A 19,826-nucleotide genomic window follows, 5' to 3' on the forward strand; every position below is an offset into this window, starting at 1 on the left:
TTTCTTGGTTGCTTTTTTAAGTTCTGAATTCTCCATTCTCTCCCCCCCCCTTCTGTTTTCTTCTTCCACTAAGATTATTTGTCCATTAAAGATGGCTTCTTCCCAACCTACTTCTTCATCCTGTTGTTGTATTTCTTGATAAGTAGAAATCGCCATTTCTAAAAAGTGGAAAATAGATCCAGAAGAGCCCTTGCCTTCTTGTTCTTCTTCTTTCAGCTTTTGAAATTCCATTTGTAGTTCTTCAACCAATAATGCCATTTAAAAAAAAAAAAAGACAACCCAAATGTTTTTGATCTTTCAAGAAATAGTTCCCAAAAATCCCAAAGTCACAAAGCAAATCCAAATCAGAACAAATTGTTTCATTTAGCACTTTCTTCTTTTTATATTTTCTCTTCCTGGGGTAGAATTCAATTACACAGATCCAAAATAATTTTCTAGAAGTTTTATCACCATTTATTTCTAGTCTTATAAAGTCCAAGCAGTCTCCTTCAATACAATCTTAAAGTAAGTTCTTTACCTCTTCCCTCCCACTTATAGCAAAAAAAAAAAAAAAGGATTAAGAAGTTTTTTAGTTTTTAATTCCAATATTCAAAGATCTTTTACCTCCTTGGCTTTAAGTTTCAGGTTTGTTGTGCCCAAGCAGGTTTTCCAGATTTCCTCTGCTATTTCTGTAGGGAGGGAGAGTGAGAGAAAATAACTTTCCCTTTTACTTCCGCCACTTTTACAGCCTTCTTTGGGAAACAATATATCGTTCAAGCAGCTTAATTTCCAGGGTATTTAAGAGTTCCTTGTTGTCCCGGTTCAGCCAAAAAAACACCTTTCACTTTCTCCAGCTTCCTCCTGCACAAATCTTACCTGGCTGCAGGCTTCTTTGTGGCGGCCATTGCTGACCGCCGCTCCACCGCCTTGGGAAAAAGTTTTGCTGGCTGGGGAGGGGGTTTGTGATACCTCCGAGCCCCTATCCGGATCTCCTCTGTCTTCCGTTACCTCTCCGGGGTAACAACAACCCCCAAATCCGATTGGATCGGGGGTACTTCAGCGGCGAGCGCAACAGGGACCCGCAGAGTCACGGATTCCTGCTGCCGCCGAAGCCTTGCAACTGGAAGTCGGAACAGAGTTCTTTACTTCAACTCCCAGAATCCCCCAGCCAGGATGCTTTAAGAGGGGAGGACTTCAACTCCCAGAATCCCCCAGCCAGGATGCTTTAAGAGGGGAGGACTTCTACTCCCAGAATCCCCCAGCCAGGAAGCTTTAAGAGGGGAGGACTTCTACTCCCAGAATCCCCCAGCCAGGAAGCTTTAAGAGGGGAGGACTTCTACTCCCAGAATCCCCCAGCCAGGAAGCTTTAAGAGGGGAGGACTTCTACTCCCAGAATCCCCCCAGCCAGGAAGCTTTAAGAGGGGAGGACTTCTACTCCCAGAATCCTCCATCCAGTGGGAGGGATGAATTTCTTGCTGGCTGGGGGGATACTGGGAGTTCAATTTCATCCCTCTTAAAGCATGCTGGCTGGGAGGATTTTGGGAGAAACCATCTTAGTGAGTTAATTGTGAGTGGAGAGTTAATTGTGGAAACCTGGTTTGTTAAATGTGCTGAGATTCCTTGGACAGAGGTTCTGGCAGCTAGGAATTAATCCTAGGTTAGGAGGATCCTAGCATCTTTTTAGGATGCTCCTAAATCCAGCAGATTAAAAAGATTGTGCTTGGTAATATGAGCAGGGGGTTGGACTGGATGACCTCTGAGGTCCCTTCCAGCTCTATGATTCTATTGTATTCGGTTCCCTTTTATGTTCTGTTCTAATCCCTATTCTATTTTCTATTTTATGCAGTTCTGTTTTCTATTCTGTCCTATTTTCTATTCAGAAGCGGTTCCATGGGTGGAACTGAGGTAACGGAATGTGAAGCAACTGGCAGTTGGAACAGAGTTCTTTTCTGGTGGGGAGGGGGAGGACTCAAGACGTCCAAGGTCCCTTCCAGGTCTCTTCAGATTAATTGATTGGTTCATCTTGAAAGCTGCAGCCTTGAATTTGCTGTTGGGAGTTTGGTGTAGTGGTGAAGGCAGCAGGTTAGAGACAGAGAAACGCTCAGGTCCAGTCCCACCTGAAGGGCAAAACCAGCTGTTCAAGTTTGGACAGTCCCCTCAGGCCAAGGAAGCAAGAAGGTGGGGGGGAACCCCTTCCAAAAACTACTGCCAAGGAAACTGCAAGGCCAGGCATCAAGGCTGCCCCAAAAACGAAGCAAGGAAGCGGCGGGTTTCACTATTTCACGGGGCTCAGTTACCAAGGTCATTTGCTAGGAGTCGAAAACGATCTGCTGCCATATAATCAATTAAAATATCTTCCAAATTCTTGGTGGAGGCTGGACAAAGCGCGTTTTTCCACTTCAGATCGATAGATGGAGACCAGACTCTATCTGTGCCGAGAAAGCCATCAACAGATTAGTGCTATTCGTGCTTGAGCTTAAAAAAGCTTTAAACCATTGAGTACTGCATTGCTAGAAAGGATGGGAAGAGTGAAGAAGCTCAGGGGAACTTCCTCTTCCGGATGAATCATGGGAGGAAGTTGGTAGGCAAAGCGGCTTCTGTTCTCTTCCCAGGATGGAAGCAGCAGCTGGCAGGTGAGTTGGGGGCAGCAGGTGGGAGGAGAGTCCGGGAGCAAGTCGGGCTGTTCGGTTCCCTCCACGGCCTGGAAGCAGAGAAGCAACTGGGCTGAAGCGTGTCAGCTGCAGGTTCCTTCCCTCCCCAGATCGGAGCCCGCTGGGGCTGCACGCTGTGAAACTGGTGGCTGCGATTCTCTGCTGGGGGGAAGATCTAAAAAGCCTCTTCCAAGCGAAGGTGGATCCTTTGGGAATGGCTCCCCTCCAGAGGTTGTGGGGGCTCCGTCACTGGAGGGTCTTCAGAGGAGATTGGACAGCCGTTTGTTCGGAATGGAATTGGGTCTCCTGCCTGAACGGGATGGACTAGAAGACCTCCAAGGTCCCCCCAAACTCCATTATTCTGTAGTGGACCTGATGTTTTCCGGGCAACAAGTTCGGACTGAAGTGCTTCTGGGTCTTTTCTGAATAAATGGGGTTGGGATAGCTTAGCCCAATACATTGCTTGGGGTTTTGGGTTTATAATCCTCCCTGGGGGTTGTGCAATGTAGCCTTTTGCTCTTCTAAAGGTCCTGGGATAACCCTATTATGCCATAAAAGTCCTGTCCTTCTTAATCCCACCAACTGGAGCTGAAGGTGTTTGTGAATAGTCTTTCATAATGGGCACAAAATCTCCACCTCTAAGAATTTAAGGCATCTGCTGGAGGCAGTTGGGGCAGTTTCCTGCCTTTGTTAAGGTTTTTTTTCCTTCCACTTTTCCTTGGGGAAATATAATAATCTGCCTCTTTTAACGTTCCCCAAAATATTTCATTCTTCTGGGGTTTCCCACAAAATTAATACCAAAGATTAAAATCAAGGACATGGGGAAGACGGGGCGGAGTGGGGGCGGGGATCTACTACTCAATCAAGGACAACCTTAGGTAGTCCTCACCTACCATTGGTTCACTGAGCCTTCCAAGTTATAATGGCACTGGAGAAGCAGATGTAGTCATGAAGGTGCAGGAAAAGGAGTTGCACCAATTTGGATTTTCGCAACTGGTGCGCTTTTATATCATGGTTTCACCATCCCACACTCAATAATCCCGATTTGTGACTTTCCCAGCTGGCTTCTGACAAGCAAACTCAGTGGGGATGCCGGCAGGAAGTTGCAAGCCATGGCCATGTGAAATTGCCTTTAACAACCCACAATGATTTGTTTAAGAGCTGCAGAGGAACAAATGTAAGTTGACACATCATTTGAAATCAGGCTTTATGATCGGGCTTCTTAGTGACACAGTTGCTAGTTCCAATTGCAGTCAGTAAGTGAGGACTACTTCAATTGGGATGTCACCAATGGGGTTGTGGAAAGTATTTTCTGCCCTTACTTGGAGCTCAGGACTTCCATGGGGAAAACTGGTGCTTCAAATATTGCAGAGGCTTTAGGCATAATTTCATCAGTTAAAAAAGCCCCACATCTGTAAAGTTGGTGTCATGCAGATAGACAGGTGGGGCTTGATAAAATAAAAGACAGAGTCCAAGTGTGTGTGTACCAATGCATTTATTGTCTGAATAAAGATGGATCCCTCCTAAGAAGGAAGGAACCCAGAACGTAGTGCAAGGCAGATATTTATACATTTCTTTGCTTTCACTTCATTACATAAAGTTAGAGGTAGCTGTCACATGACAGATAAGATATAGAAATATAGAAATTATAGAAATTATAAAAACAGTCAAGCATGCCTTCTGTGTTTTTGGTCACATGCCTAACCCACAGGCTAGTGGGGATGTTGGCAAATCGCGGCTCTGGAGCCTCATGTGGCTCTTTGGGCCCTCTTCTGTGGCTCCCTGTCCCATCAAGGGCTGGCCTCTCCCCCTCCCCTCCCTCACCCGGGCTGAGAAGGTAAGGGCGACAGCGGGGAATGTAGAAGCGGCCAGAATTGTTTCTCCGGTACCTCACTCTTGCTAAAGCTTCTTCCAGCCCTTGTTGGTGCTGGGCGTGCCTCGGTTGATTGGGGAGACATGCAACTTGCTCTCCGCCCTGAGACACTGAGCTGGGCTGGCCGTGACTTATGCTGGCCTCACTAACATGCAGGCTGGCGGGATAGGAATGGGATCCGGGAGGATGGGGCTTCGGAAAGGGGACGGGCCTGCAGCGCCCAGCCACAGCTTTAAGAGGTTCAGGGCAACGGGAAAAGGGAGCTGGACCCACCGAACCTTGCACTCCCACCCTGTGGGACAGGCTTGGAGAAAGCCCTTGCCAAGGTTTCCCTCCCCCTCTCTCTCTGTGTGTGTGTGTGTGTGTGTGTGTGTATCTCTTGTGCGTTTTCTGTCTCTGAGTCTCCTCTCTCTCTCTCTCTCTCTCTCTCTCTCAGAAAGCCATGGCTGGGCCTAGCCAGCAAGCTTTCCTTGGGGCTCTTCACTACTTTTCTTTCTTTCTTTTTGGAAATCCAGGCTGGCTGAGGAACGAGTGCATCCCTTCGGGCAACCCTCCTTCTCCCCCTCCTCCTGTCATGACCCCCTGGCCGGCTGTGGTGAGGTGGGGAGACCCTCAAGCGAGTGGCCACCTGCCCCACATATGCCTTTGCTTTGCCGCTCGCTTGAGGAGCATCTTCCCATGTGTGGCACCCTCCTGGCCCCTCCACAGCTGGCCAGGGGGTTGTGAGAGGAGAAGGCAGTGGAAGAGGACTAGGGAGAGGGGGAAGAGAGATAGATACAGAGGGGGAGAGAGAGAGACACAGAGATATACATAGAGAGTGGGAGAGAGAGATGCAGAGGGAGGGGCAGAGATGTACAGAAAGGGGGAGAGAGAAGAGTTTTGTGGCTGGGTAGGCGTGGCTAGGGGGAGCATGTGACCGGGTGGAGTGAGTGAGATCGAGTTGGCCACATCCATCCAGGTTTTGTGGCTCTTGTGCTTTTTTTTTCTTGTGGGAAACTGGTCCAAATGGCTCTTTGAGTGTTTAAGGTTGCAGACCCCTGGGCTAGTGGTTTCCTGTGAAAGTTTCCATGGCCTCAGAAGCCTGTTCGGGGCTGAATTTCAGCCTTGCCATCTCAACAGACAAGCAATCATCAAATTCATCAGATTCCTGATTAACTTTATCACAGAAGATTTGACTGTAACCATTTTAAGATATTTTTCAAGCTTGAAAGATGTTGATTATCTCCATATTGTTGTGTGTGTTATTTCTCTCTGAATATAGATGACATATGAAAGTACACTCTCCTTGACTTTTATGGTTTTACATATCAGGACGTAGTCAAAACCAATTGGTCCTTAGAAGTTCTTAAAAGTCGGTAAATACAACCACAGATGAACAACAACACATGACATATTACATCATTTATTTTATAAAAAGAAAGCCAAAATGGAGAAGTCATGTGTGAAAAAATGTATGATTCAGTAATTTGTAAAAGCACCTTTAGCAGCAAGAATTAGAAGTAATTGTTTTCTTTTTTTAAAAAAAAATATTGAACAAAATAATTAAAAACACTGAACCTAGTGTGACATAACTTTTGGTCAGTATCGCATAGATATATATTTTCCTATATGCAATTGTTCCAATATATACATTTATACATTTGTTTGCTCATATATTATACTGTATATCCCAACATCTTTGGTTCTATTTTCATCTCATACATTTATTTACTCTCTCAGCAACTCCTTTCCCAACTTAAGACCTTCCTTTCTGCTCCCACCAGTGATAGAATCTATCCTAAATTGTGTAATATGCCAACTCGTCTTTATTTTTCATCTCTAAAGTTAGCTTGTCCATTTCAGCGCATATCAAAATTTTGTTTATTACTTCGTCTTCACTCAGTATGTCTGTTTCTTTCTAGTTCTGAGCAAATGCTATCCTTGCCGCAGTAGTAATATGTATAATCAAATATAGCTCATCCTTATTATGTTTTTTGACATACCTAATAGAAAGTATTCTGGTACATGATCTAATTTAAAACCCAAATTTCCTCCAACCGCTTCCCTGTCCTGAGCTCTTGTGCTTTTTGATATAAAATGATATTTGCAGCTCCACCATTCCATTGAGCATTTCCAACAATTTGGGGATTGGCTTTTATACATCTTAGCCAATCTGGCTGGTGGAAGATGCCATCGATAAAACATTTTAAGCAAATTTTCCTTATATGCAGTGGCCATGGTAATCTTTTTATTCCTTTCCTATATTGTTTGCCATTGATCCAATTTAATACTATACCCGAAATCTCTAACCCACTGGTGGACCGTGAGAAAAATTTTGGAGGGCTGCAGAGAAATATCCCCCCACCAAAAGCAATTAATCCAGGCTGCGTGGGAACACAAGGCTCTGCCACCCACATGGCCCGCCCACCCGCTGGCCCCCACTCTTCGGCCAAGTGCAAACCTGCAAAAAACAGTGTAGCCCTCACCAGCCAGGATGAGGTAATGGTGCTCTTACAGCAAGAGCTGGCTGGCAGCACAGGCAGGCTGAAGCGGCAATGGAGATGGCCAAAAGGTGCAGGAATGCCATGCTACTTGCATTTGCACGGCACTCCTGCGCCTTTCAGCTCACCTCTTCTGGTCTGGGCTCTTCCTTGATGGCCACGGGCTGTAGGGACGGCGTGGGGCAGAAAAAGTACCGGCTGGTGGTGGTGGGAGGGGGTGGAATGAGCAAGTCTGCACTCACCCTCCAGTTCAGAGGTCCAGAATGGGGCAGCCTGGGTGGCGTCAGTTTTCTCATCCCTGTTGGTGCTCTACTTTGCTGCCCCTCCCCCACGGCCCCAGCCATCGCTGCCAGGAGAAAGCACAGGATTTCCGCTCTTTCTCCCCAGCGAGAGCTATGTTTCTGCTTGCTTTCTTTTCCTGTGGGGGTGGGAAGCAGAGACGTAAGGCCTGCTCTCCCTCCTCAGCAAGCCAGGCCTGGAGGAACGCAAAGAATTGCAGGCGAGCGCCAGAGAAATGCGTGTTGGAAATGCCAACACACATTTTCAGTGCTCTCTCCTCTGTCCCGAACTAGGATTGAGTGGGGGGAAGGGTAGGAGGGAATGGCTTTCTTTTGGCATGGGGTGGGGGAAGGGGAGACCAAATGCCAGACCAAAAGACCGCTGAGGAAGACCGGTTCCTAATAACCCGCCTGTTTGTGCAGGTGAGAGCTCCAGCTTTTCTAGGCTCGACATCCCCCCCTCTTCGGCCTCCATACAGGGAGGGATCCTTCTCTGCGGTGGGAGAATCCTGGAGCTTAGCCTCGGGGAGTCCTCTTCTTATGTGGAGGCCGAGGGGAGGGGGGTGTTGCCTGGTTATTAGGAACCCATCTACCTCGATGCTCCAGCTTGGCCCTCCTTCCCTCCCCCAACTCCAGGCAGTCACACATAGCTTGGGGGAGATATGAGATGACAGGAGACCAGATTTTGGGGGGGGGGGGTCTGCTTTTCTTCCATGAGAGAGTTTTTTCTTTCAGGAGAGCCGGTTCTTCCCCGTCCAGATCTTCCCAGCCTCCAGGCACCATATGGCTCCTTTTGAATCCCAGCAGTATTAAATTCTCTTCCCCCATCCCCCCCAAGGATGAGAGAGGCCCCTCCTTTCCCTTCGCTCTGCCCCACGGTTATATTTAAGCATTTACAATTTTGTTATAATTAAATAAGCATATATATAATCTTTGGTTATTCGGGTTTTCTCCCACGTAAGATTGGAAGTATCTAGGCAACGTTTCGATGAAGTCTCATTCATCATCTTCAGGCTTCTGTACTTCCAATCTTACGCGGGAGACAACCCGAATAACCAAAGATCCACATACAAATACCCGCAAGAACCTCAGAAAACATTTTATATATATATATATATATATATATATATATATAATATATATATATGTATATGTATGTATGTATATATATATATGTATGTATGTATGTATGTATGTATATGTATATGTATATATGTATATATGTATATATGTATATATGTATACACACACACACACACATATATACATACATACATACATACACATACACACACACATAAATTTTTAATATTAAATTTATATTTGATATATATGTCATATATATCAATAATAGCTTTAGCTATTTGGCCCAATTGCATTGTGGCCAAACCTCTCCATTTTGGTCTGGTCTGTTCAAAGGACAAGTGTTCCAGAAGTCCTATGATTTGTTGAAATGCAACTTTGCAAACCTCAGCCATGCTGCTATGACCATTTTAGAGAGAAGAGATTTTTCCTAGGCAATCCATTCGAGCAAACCATACTTGTTCAGTCTTTTTCTAACTGCGCTGTCATGAATCTGAACATTTAACATGCTAACTGAAGCCTGTAGAGTCTGAGATATAACTCTTTGTTTTTTACTAATTTCCCTGGCCATTGCATCATCTGGCCTTGGGGTTAATTTTATTAATACTAACTTTTATATATAAATATAAATTAATTTTTATATATAAATATACTAGCTGGATATCCATGCTTTGCTATGAATCTATGTGATCGGGCATATTTTACTGATGACAATGTTATTGAGAGGATCCATAACCCTCCAAAAACAACACTGCTGACCTTTTTTGAGCTAATATCTCTCCTGCTGCCTTAAGTCTGGAAGCGCTTCCATAGGTGGAAGGCATAAACATTTTAATGTATAGTCTATTATCAAGCCTCTAACACATGCCTTCATTGTATCCCATACATTCTGAATTGATGTATCTTCTTTTTTGTTTTCTCTAAAGAAAAAAGCCAATTCTTTCTCCATCCATTGTGTGAAGTCTTTTTCCTTTAAAATAGTATTATTTAAGGTCCATCTAGATCTTCTTTTTTGTCCTTTCCATTTAATTATCATTGGATTGTGATTTGCCCAAGTACTTGTTTCAATATTTATTTCTTGAATATTAGTTATTAATTCTGTTGACATCCATATCATATCTATTCTGGACCATGATAAGTGTCTATTTGAATAGAAGGTGTATTGTTTAGTTTTAGCATTTCTTTCTCTCCATGTATCTTAAGTTTATTTCATCTACCATTTAAAAAAAAGATTTAGGGAGAGTCTGTTTTGCTTTATTGTTTTCTGTGCTGTATAGTCCAATTTATTGTCTACAATTCCATTAAAATCTCCCATCATAACTATATTAGCATAGTCCAGTTCAATTATTTTCATATGTAATTTTTTGTAGAATTCTTCTTGTTTGTCATTCGGGGGATAGATTGCAATCAGGAGTGTTTTCGTATTATTGTCCATTATTTCCACCATTAGTATTCTTCTGTCATCATCAGTTTAAATCAATTTTGCTGGGATAGTCTCTTAAAGCATGCTGGCGGAATAGGTGGAACTGAGGTAACAGAATGTGAGGCAACTGGCAGTTGGAACAGAGTTCTTTTCAGGTGGGGAGGCGGAGTAGAACTCCTTAGCATCAGAGCATGTTAATTAATTTCTGTATAAGAAATACTAATGATCCGATGGTCATTTTGAAAAATCCTTTCTTAGCAAGCACATAAAAGCCAAGAGGAACATACATGCCAAATCAGAAATTTCCCCAGGCTTGTAAATATATGTTTTATTTTCCACTCAACAGTAGGTGGCACCCTCAGCTTAGGTTTCAATGTTGTCTCAATTCTAACAGGTATTTTATCCAATTTTAATTCAATTTATAGAAAGTTATTTAAGTAAAAAGTTCTAGCATTTTAAAATGCCTTTCCAAAACAGCACCTGCCCAGCTTAGAGCTCCAATTTTCTATATTTTATTTTATTTAAAAAAAAATGCTTTTCTACTCTTGGTTCCTTTCTTTTGGATCTAAAATTTTTCTCTGAACAATTGTTCGCTGCTTTAATAAATAGTTCTAGGAGTCTCTTTCTTGGATATTTTTTCCTTTTAGGGTTAAATTTTACATAGCAAAAGAATAATTTCACCCAGTTTCAGTTTCTGTTCATTTATACCACTCCAGTACTTTCTTTGTTGCCTTGGCTATCCCAAATTCATGGCAGCCATGATGGCTGCCTGTCCTCATTGAGAGTGAGAGCAAAGAGTCCTGGATCAGGCAGGAGAGTTGCGACTCCACCGTGACCTGCATGGCACCTCTTTTTTCTTCACCATCCCTACAGAGTGGCTTTAGCTCCTTTTGGAGCCCTCCAAGGGTGAAAACTTGTTGCGGGAGCTCAGAGATCCGCACCTTGTGTCTGATCTTACTGCGTGTCAGCCAAATGTCCATTACTGGGAAGATTGGCAAATGTCTCGAATGTTTCCTACTTGTGAATAATCTTCCTCTTTGTAGAATGATTTTAAATTGTTTGGAAATGGCCTTTTAAATCTTCTGAAATTGATTGGCAGGAACAATTGCTTCTCTAAGATAATTGCTGATGCCTTTACATTTGGCATTGTGTTAACACACACCACAATGCCACAGACCAGGAAACTCCTACAACTTTGATTTTTATAGATGTAGTCATACTTCCTGATGATCAATTGATCAAGGGCACTTTATTACAAGTATTTGGCTGCTACTTCATCTCTTTATACTATGTAAGCAGTGAGAAATTTGCTAATGGTAAGAACAAGTAACCAGCAGAACAGCTTGCCTTAACAAGTTGTGGTGCTCCATCTCTGGAGGCTTTTCAGTAGACACAAGACAGCCACTTCTCTGAAATGGTGTAGGGTGTCTTGCTTGATCAGAGGCTGGATTAGAAGATCTGCAAGGTCCCTTCCAATTCTGTTATTCTCCTCTATTCTGTTGTGGTGATATTTATGATACCCGAATAAGTAAAACCATAGAAATCAAAGAGGATGTACTTTCTATTTCATTTGACTGTATTTGAAAACAATCATTTGCACTGCTAAGAATTTGTGATTGACCCAGTCAACAAGTGATTTCATCATTCTTCATTGTAATGTAAATGTTTTTCTTTTTTTCTCCTCTTCTGCAACCATTAAAGATACCTTTTTATTTGAATCTTATAGACAAAGAGGATGGCAATAAGAACACTCTGCACAACTGAGGATAACAAGCAACATTGAATAGCAAAGCAAGTCAGTCCAGGAATCAAAATATCTTCCGTTTTCTTCAAAGAGCCACACAATTCTTCACCTTCTTCAGCAAGTAAAATCAAGAAGAAATTTCTAACACGGAAAAGTAGAGAGTGAAAGTAAAGCATATGTTACATGAAAAGTCAAGGGAAATTATTTTTCCATTCAGCAAAAGAGGGAAATGAAAAAATCATTGGGGAGAAAAAGGTCAACTGGAAAGGCACGTAGAGCAGACAGTGTTGTAGGCTTCATTCTGGAAGGAAGAAAATCACCAGTAAATCAAAGCATCACTAAAGGATCATCCATATTTTTGACCACAAGAGTATGAGTAGTGGAAGAGATCCATAGATATGCCAGTTGTGGGAAAGATACAACTTGCAAATCACAGCTGATTATGCCTGAGAGGATCCCGACTGGAGAAAAGTCATACAAATACTCTGAATGTGGCAAAACCTTTGATTAGAACAACTCAGTTGTGGTTCTTGGAAGAATCCATACAGAAGAGAAGCCCTACAAGTGCTCCCAATGCAGTAAATGCTTTAGTGAGCATGGCAACGTGGACTCCCACCAAGGAGAAACCTTTTGAATGTCCTGATTGTGGAAAATGTTTCAGTGATAATTCCAGCCTGGTGAAACACCAGAGAACACACACAGGAGAAAAACCCTTTGAATGTCCTGATTGTGGGAAAAGTTTCAGTCAGAATTCTAGCCTGGTTCAACACCAGAGGATTCACACAGGGGAGAAACCATTTGAATGCCCTGTTTGTGGGAAAAGTTTCAGTCAGAATGCCCACCTCGTGAGACACCAGAGGACTCACACAGGAGAAAAACCCTTTAAATGTCCTGACTGTGGGAAAAGTTTCAGTCAGAATTCCACCCTTGTTCGACACCAGAGGATTCACACAGGAGATAAACCCTTTAAATGTCCTGACTGTGGGAGAAGTTTCAGTCAGAATTTCACCCTTGTTCAACACCAGAGGACTCACACTAAGCAGAAAGTCTTTGAATGTCCTGTTCGTGGAAAAGATTCTCTCAGTGATTATAGCTCGTGGTGCACCAGAGGACTCACACAGGAAAAAAGTCCTGCAAGTGCTCCCAATGTGGTAAATACTTTAGTGAATATGGCAATGTGGACTGACACCAAGGAGAAACTGTTTCAATGTGCTGATTGTGGAAAAAGTTTCAGTCACAATTCCACCCTGGTAAACCACCAGAGGACTCACACAGGTGAGAAACCCTTTGAATGTCCTGATTGTGGTAAAAGTTTCAGTCACAATTCCACTCTGGTTCAACACCAGAGGATTCACACAGGAGAAAAACCCTTTGAATGTCCTGATTGTGGTAAAAGTTTCAGTGGCAATTCCAGCCTGGTGAAACACCAGAGGATTCACACAGGAGAGAAACCCTTTCAGTGTCCTGACTGTGGGAAAAGTTTCAGTCAGAATTCCAGCCTTATTGGCCACCAGAGAATTCACACAGGAGAAAAACCATTTGAATGTCCTGTTTGTGGGAAAAATTTCAGTCAGAATTCTCACCTCCTGAGACACCAGAGGATTCACACAGGAGAAAAACCCTTTGAATGTCCTGACTGTGGGAAAAGTTTCAGTCAGAATTCCACCCTTGTTCAACACCAGAGGATTCACACAGGAGAGAAACCCTTTAAATGTCCTGACTGTGATAAAAGTTTCCATCGGAATTCTACCCTGGTTCAACACCAGAGGAGACACATAGGAGATAAACTTTTTGAATGTCCGGTTTGTGGAAAGATTTCTTTCAGAAATCACAGCTTGTGGTGCACCAGAGGACTCACACATGAGAGAATCCCTACAAGTGCTATCAATGCGGTAAATGCTTTAGCGAGCATGGCAACGTGGATTCACACTAACGAGAAACTGTTTCAATGTCCTGATAGTGAGAAATGTTTCTGTGATCATTCCAACCTGATGATACACCAGAGGACTCACACAGGTGAAGAACCCTTTAAATGTCCTGACTATGGAAATAGTTTCAATCAAAATTCTCACCTCCTTTCATACCAGACCACTCACATAGCAGAGAAACACTTTGAATGTCATTATTGTGGTAAAAGCTTCAGTAAGAATTCCAGCCTGGTGAAACACCAGAGGATTCACACAGGAGAAAAACCCTTTGAATGCTCTGATTGTGGGAAAAGTTTCAGTGACAATTCTAGCCTGGTGAAACACCAGAGAACTCACACAGGAGAAAAACCCTTTGAATGTCCTGATTGTGGGAAAAGTTTCAGTCACAATTCCAGCCTGGTTCAACACCAGAGGATTCACACAGGAGAAAAACCCTTTGAATGTCCTGATTGTGGTAAAAGTTTCAGTCACAATTCCAGCCTGGTGAACCACCAGAGGACTCACACAGGAGAGAAACCCTTTAAATGTCCTTACTGTGGGAAAAGTTTCAGTCACAATTACAGCCTGGTTCAACACCAGAGGATTCACACAGGAGAAAAACCCTTTGAATGTCCTGATTGTGGTAAAAGTTTCAGTCACAATTCCAGCCTGATTCAACATCAGAGGATTCACACAGGAGAGAAACCGTTTGAATGTCCTGTTTGTGGGAAAAGTTTCAATCAGAATTCTCACCTTGTGGAACATCAGAGGACTCACACAGGAGAGAAACCTTTTACATGTCCTTACTGTGGTAAAAGTTTCGGGAAGAATTCCAACCTGGTGATACATCAGAGGATTCACATAAGAGAGAAACTCTTTGAATGTCCTGATAGTGAAAAGTTTCTCTCAGAGATCCCAGCTCTTGCACCAGAGGTCTCACACAGGAGAGAAGCCCTTCAAGTATTCCCAATGTGGTAAATGCTTTATAGCGAGCATGGCAATGTGGACTCACACCAAGGAGAAACCATTTAAATGTCCTGACTGGGAAAAGTTTCAGTCACAATTCCACCCTGGTTCTACACCAGAGGATTCACAGGAGAAACCCTTTCAATGGCCTGACTGTGGTAAAAGTTTCAGCAAGAATTCCAGCCTGGTGAACCACCAGAGGATTCACATGGGAGAGAAACCGTTTGAATGTCCTGTTTGTGGGAAAACTTTCAGTCAGAATTGCAACCAGATGACTCACCAGGAGAGAAAACATACAAGAGTCCAGACTGTGGGAAAGATTTCAGTATTAGGACTAGCCTTCTAAATCATATGCTTATGCACACAGGGGAAAAACCATTTGAGTGCCATGAGTTTGGATGGTGCTTCAGGAAACATTCCAGCCTTATTGCACACAAAAAAATCCACCTGATGCTCCAAGTAATGAGGGTAGAGAAGGCTTGAATTTCATTTCTAATGTCCCATTGTAAGTCCAGCTGACAAATTGTTAAATTTGTCTACAAAGAATTTGCCCATTTTTTGGTAGGCAAATATGTTATGGTATTAGACAGGAAGGAGGAAGGAAAAAATGGCAGCATACTAGTTTGATAATGCTTATCTGGCCATCAGGAGCAGAAGTTGCTGGATACAGGTAGTCCTCAGGTTACGAAAGTAATGAATGCTGCCCATTCCATCTGTAACTCGAGAATTTGTGGGAGTGAATCTCATACATTGAACGACATCACTTCCTGCTTCCGCTCTTGCATTCGCTGCTTTCTCGTCCCAGATCAGCCTGACGAGGCCTCTGGCGCCAAGAAAGCAACCCTGAGAAGTTGTACATGGCCTCTCGAGGCTACTTTCTTGTTGGCAAAGTGCTTGATGATTGCGTTCCTGTAGGCTTTGGCAGCTCTTTGCAAAAAGCCTTTGCCTGTAGAATAGGAACAGGGCTTCAGAGGGATGCACCCCCTCCTCCCAAGCTCTGCTGGTGCCAACAAAGGCTTTTTGCAAAGGGCTGCTGAAGCCTACAGGAACGCAATCTCCCTGCAGGCTTCGGCAAGGAATTGGCAAACAGAGGAAAGGCCTGAAGGACTGAAGCCTTCCTTCCATTTGCAAATGTCCAGGTCTCAATTTGCAGAGAATAGAGGTCTTAAGTGCAAGATTACAGAAGATCTCACAGTACATTAGGCCTCTGTTGTCTGCAAATGCGGGCAAAGAAATGGCAACAGAGAGGAGGTCTTTGCAAAATAAGTGACTCTCCACAGTGTCTGTGAAGACCCAGTGGGGGTGGTGGAATAGGCGGGGTGAATGTTGCAGAGCCTCTGCGGTTATTTGTAAGGGTGAACAACTGCTGTGGTGCTCCAATATCCATAATGTTGGCATTTGTTGGAAAACGCTAAGGGGCGCTTATTGCGTAACGAACGTTCGCTATGGGAACAATTGTACCCCTGGGGATTACCTGTATTTATTTTTGTATAAATTGTGCAATGATGTAATTTTTTGGGAGTGTTCTTTGCATTTTTATCATGGTAGATGATAGAAATGCCACGTACTGAATCCCAGCCTTTTTCTCCCTGGGTTCCCCCAAGATTTTCAGCCCCAGAATTCTCCAGCCAGCATCCCCTGGGGAGCATTCAGACTATAGTTAGAGGTTGTGGCTCCTCGTATAAGGAGAAAGCAAGAGGAGAAGACAAATGGAAGGGTTTTAAAGTTTATCTTTTTCAAACAGTTCCAGGAATTCAGTGCATGTCTGTTCAGATTGTGTCAAGTATGAGGCACGCAAGTGGAAGAAACCATATGAATAGCAAATATATTTGGGGGAGTTTGGGGCAGTGACAAAACTAGTATAAAAGTTGTGTCTTGCAAGTGGCCTTCATGGAGAAAAGCTGTAGGAATATTGAGTTGAGGAGAAAAGGGATTGTAGTTTTGAATACAGGATTATTTGCAACTCCTGCTATGATCTCCTTTGTTTTAGGGGTCTCCTTGTTTGCCTCTGATAGCTGGTGAGTGAGACTAGCACCAAGGGACTAATACTTTTGTGGTTTCCCCCCCTTGGTGGGTATTTATGAGGGAAAAATTGTACAGTAGATAATGTTTAATTTCTAAAACAGCATTGCGTAAGAATCTTGTATAGTTTTTTTGAAAGACAAATAAAGGAAAGTATCAGTATTTCTGTAAACAACACATTTCCTGTTCTTTCACTTGTCTCTCAGGGTTCCTTAATGTTATTTTCAAAAAAATACCCTTCAAATATGGGGAGGAACATTATTTGTAGCAGCAAAAGTGACATTTTAGCTAGGCAGATGAATGATCCTGGTTTTTCTGGGATTGGAAGTCACTAAAGAATTCCAAGATTGTTCATTTCATTTCACAACTTTTGGTATCTCTCATTACATGAAGGACACTCAACAACCAGGACCAGTTCAACCGTGGAGATAATGTGTGTGGAAAAACCAAGAGGCTCTTGATCTGAGTCTTAAGTCCAAGTGATTTAAAATTTAAAAGCAATGTCAAGTTGGCCACGCCCACCCAGTCACATGACCACCCAGCCATGCCCACCCAGCCAGTCATTAGGGCAGAGAGCCCCTTGCTAATAAATTTGAAGCCCACCCCTATCTACAGTGCGAGATCAAAAGACATAAGTCCCCACTCAGATTAACAGTCCATTTCCTCAGAATTAAAATTTGAAGCTCAGGTTGAAAGGTGTAAAGGTGTATCCTATCAATAAAATAGCAATAGCACTTGGACTTATATACCACTTTATGGTGCTTTATATCCCTTTCTAAGCAGTTTTACAGAGTCAGCATATTGCCCCAAATTTGGAAATTTGCTTTCAAAAAATCTTGCCAAGGAAACATCAGGGACCGGGAGGCCTTTTGTTTTTTAGATAGGCTGACCCAGTCTTAATGTGCATCAAATATCTGCTGGGGGCAGGGAGCTGCTCTTTGTCTTCAAAAACCTGTTTCTCCTTTTTTCACCCAGAGAAATATAACATTCTGCCTTTTTAATAATTTTATAAAATATTTCGTTCTTCTAGGAAGGGTGGGTGCTAACTTTCTTCAATCCCCCATTTTTGCCATAATAGGCGGGTGGTACGCACATCTTATTGGCAAAAGATTAAAAACAATTGATCAGATCAGGGATACTTGATGGATGCTTTTAATTTTTCTGATACAAAGGGGAAGGAATTGACAGAGACAGTAGAGAAGGATTTCTTCAGTGGCTCCCAAAAGGAGAGCTTTCAACCCGTGAAGGTCTAGCAGCCAGGGCAAAAGTTCTGGAAAGAAATCTACAATGTCCAATTTTCTATGCCAATTATTTCAGAGGTTTGATGCTACTTTCTGTGAGCTTACAGTCAGGTTTCAAGCAAGCACAAGTCCCAAAATTCTTTACAGCTATAGTTTTTCTTTAAATAACTACAGGCTGCCTGTTTCCAAGGGTTGCTTCTTGAACCTGCCCTAGCTTTTTTTTTTTTTTTTTTTTGCATCCAGGTTTTTGAGGCCAAATTGAAGTTAGCCATTGTGCAATCCAGGCTATTTAGTATTTTTTCAAATTGGGCACAATGAGCCCTGGGACTTCTACCAATGAGACCACCAGTGCAATATATCCTGCTTTACTGGGTAACTGGGCAGCATCATTTATGAGTCACAATCAGGGCTTGAGTTTGGAGATCTCTTTTCTGCTACTTCAGTGAGGGAATTACTTGAAGGGGATGCCCCCTTCCCCATGGATTTAGCAGGGAGGTATGACTGCTTGGGCTCTTAGTTCCCACAGAGTGAAAACTACAATACTGGCAATGTGAACATGATGGACACATTTTCCTCCCACCAGACAGAAGTCCAAGGTGTTCAGAACTTGCTTTGCTAACCACTCCCAAATGCAATCCCTCCAAAAATCCGTTTAACTGATTACAACATAAATGAGACAAGAAAGAAAACCTTACAATGAATTTCCAGCCTCTCCCATAATCTTTCCAGCTGTCTTCTGGGGATTGAAAGGAGTCTTTGAGTCTTGTCCATCTCAGGATCCTTTCTTTCATGTTTGCTGGGTGGCATTAGGCTTGGCTTGGTGATAAGGCTGGAGGCTTTGGAAGATCTGCCCCACTCTGGTTGCTGTGGTGACTTTCTTGTGGAGGGCTGGAGCCAAACCCAATTCCTGGGTCAATGAATGGAAGGTCTCTTCTGGAAGCAGCAACTGGATCAGTGTTATCTGTTACCACAGGTTGCAGAGTCATTTGTGCAGGGCTGAAAGACGTGAGAACAATACCCTCTCCCCTCTTTGTGTGAAATCCTCCCAGGAAAGGCACTGTAAGAGGATTAGAGATGGGGAGGTGGAGTGCGGGTGGATAGATAGGTGGCAGGCAGAGTTTGAGGGGGGATGGAAATCAGTACTGCAGCTATTAAACAAATAGACCAGTTATATCAAAATGAAGACATCACAGATGAGAAAAAAAGAAGCTGGATTGGACAGATGAAACCAATTAAACACAGTAAATGCAAGAACGAAACTTTTCTGCAAATGTTCTGTAACTTAAAACATTCCCTCATAACCTTGGGCTGTTCTTACAAGTACAGAGAGAAAAATGAATTCAGATTTCTTCACCCTGTTTTGTGGGCCAGACAAAACTGGGTGAAGACATTTTCTTTTAGTGCTTTTAACTCTTTTCTAACAATTTAAAATTCATATGTAGGGATCAGAGACATTTAGCAATTGCAGTTACCTTGAGAGCAGACAAAGGCATACACAAAAACAAGGAGAAAAAAGGAGTACCGTACCTTTGTTTAACCAAATTGGTTTTCCAGCTTCGTCCCTGAGCAAAGTCCACTCTTTACACAACCTTTTTTCTTTTGCATGCCCACCTGGACAGTCAGCTGCCTCTTTTTGTCTTAGGTGTCTTAGTCTTTCACGGGAGAGCCTATCCTGACCCTTGAGCTACAGCACCCCACATTTCCCTTTCTAATGTAGGAATTCAATTCGGCCCTTCCGGGTCCTGGGAAAAAATTAGTCTCCTAGTGAGACTCCCGCCCACCATCAGTTTGCAGACCAAAAAGGGGTCCGGGAGGACTGCACTACTCCCCACTGTGAGTACGGGCACCTCCTTCCACCGGCTTTACTGCGCCATCAGTTTTTGGACTCACTAGAGTCCGGGAGGACCTCTGCTTCCAGAGGTACGGCCCCCTCCAAACCCAAGGCTTTGCTCAGTGACTTCCCAGCTGGTTGCCCAAGTTTAACTCATTCACTTTTCCATTCCATTTTCACACTCTCTCTCCTTTCTCTAACAGAAGGTCCTGTACTCTGGCCTGACCTCCTATACCAGTGGTGGTTAACCTTTTCAGCACTCAGTGCCGAAAAGGGAGCACACCCACGCCGAAAAGGCACCGAGGGTCAAAACGTGCACATGCACTGCAAACTGCATGCACGCCAGCC

The 19,826-nt window shown here is 43.3% G+C and overlaps 2 protein-coding genes across 2 annotated transcripts in view; one reads left to right on the top strand and one right to left on the bottom strand.

Moving 5' to 3' along the window:
• LOC113426492 (uncharacterized) overlaps positions 1-19,826 on the bottom strand; it is an 807,865-nt gene that overhangs the window by 645,232 nt on the left and 142,807 nt on the right. The window lies entirely within an intron of this gene.
• The window catches only part of LOC113428606 (uncharacterized), a 53,278-nt gene that overhangs the window by 12,959 nt on the left and 20,493 nt on the right, over positions 1-19,826 (top strand). The window contains 2 exon segments of the mRNA XM_087954055.1: positions 11,494-14,392; positions 14,550-14,694. Of these exon segments, the coding sequence (XP_087810181.1) occupies positions 12,108-14,392; positions 14,550-14,694 (2,430 nt within the window). The 5' untranslated portion in view covers positions 11,494-12,107.

The sequence above is a fragment of the Notechis scutatus genome, chromosome 2 (genome assembly GCF_049901735.1).
Source record: "Notechis scutatus isolate UNSWTSFEM ecotype Mainland chromosome 2, rNotScu1.2, whole genome shotgun sequence".
Taxonomy (NCBI): Eukaryota; Metazoa; Chordata; class Lepidosauria; order Squamata; family Elapidae; genus Notechis; species Notechis scutatus.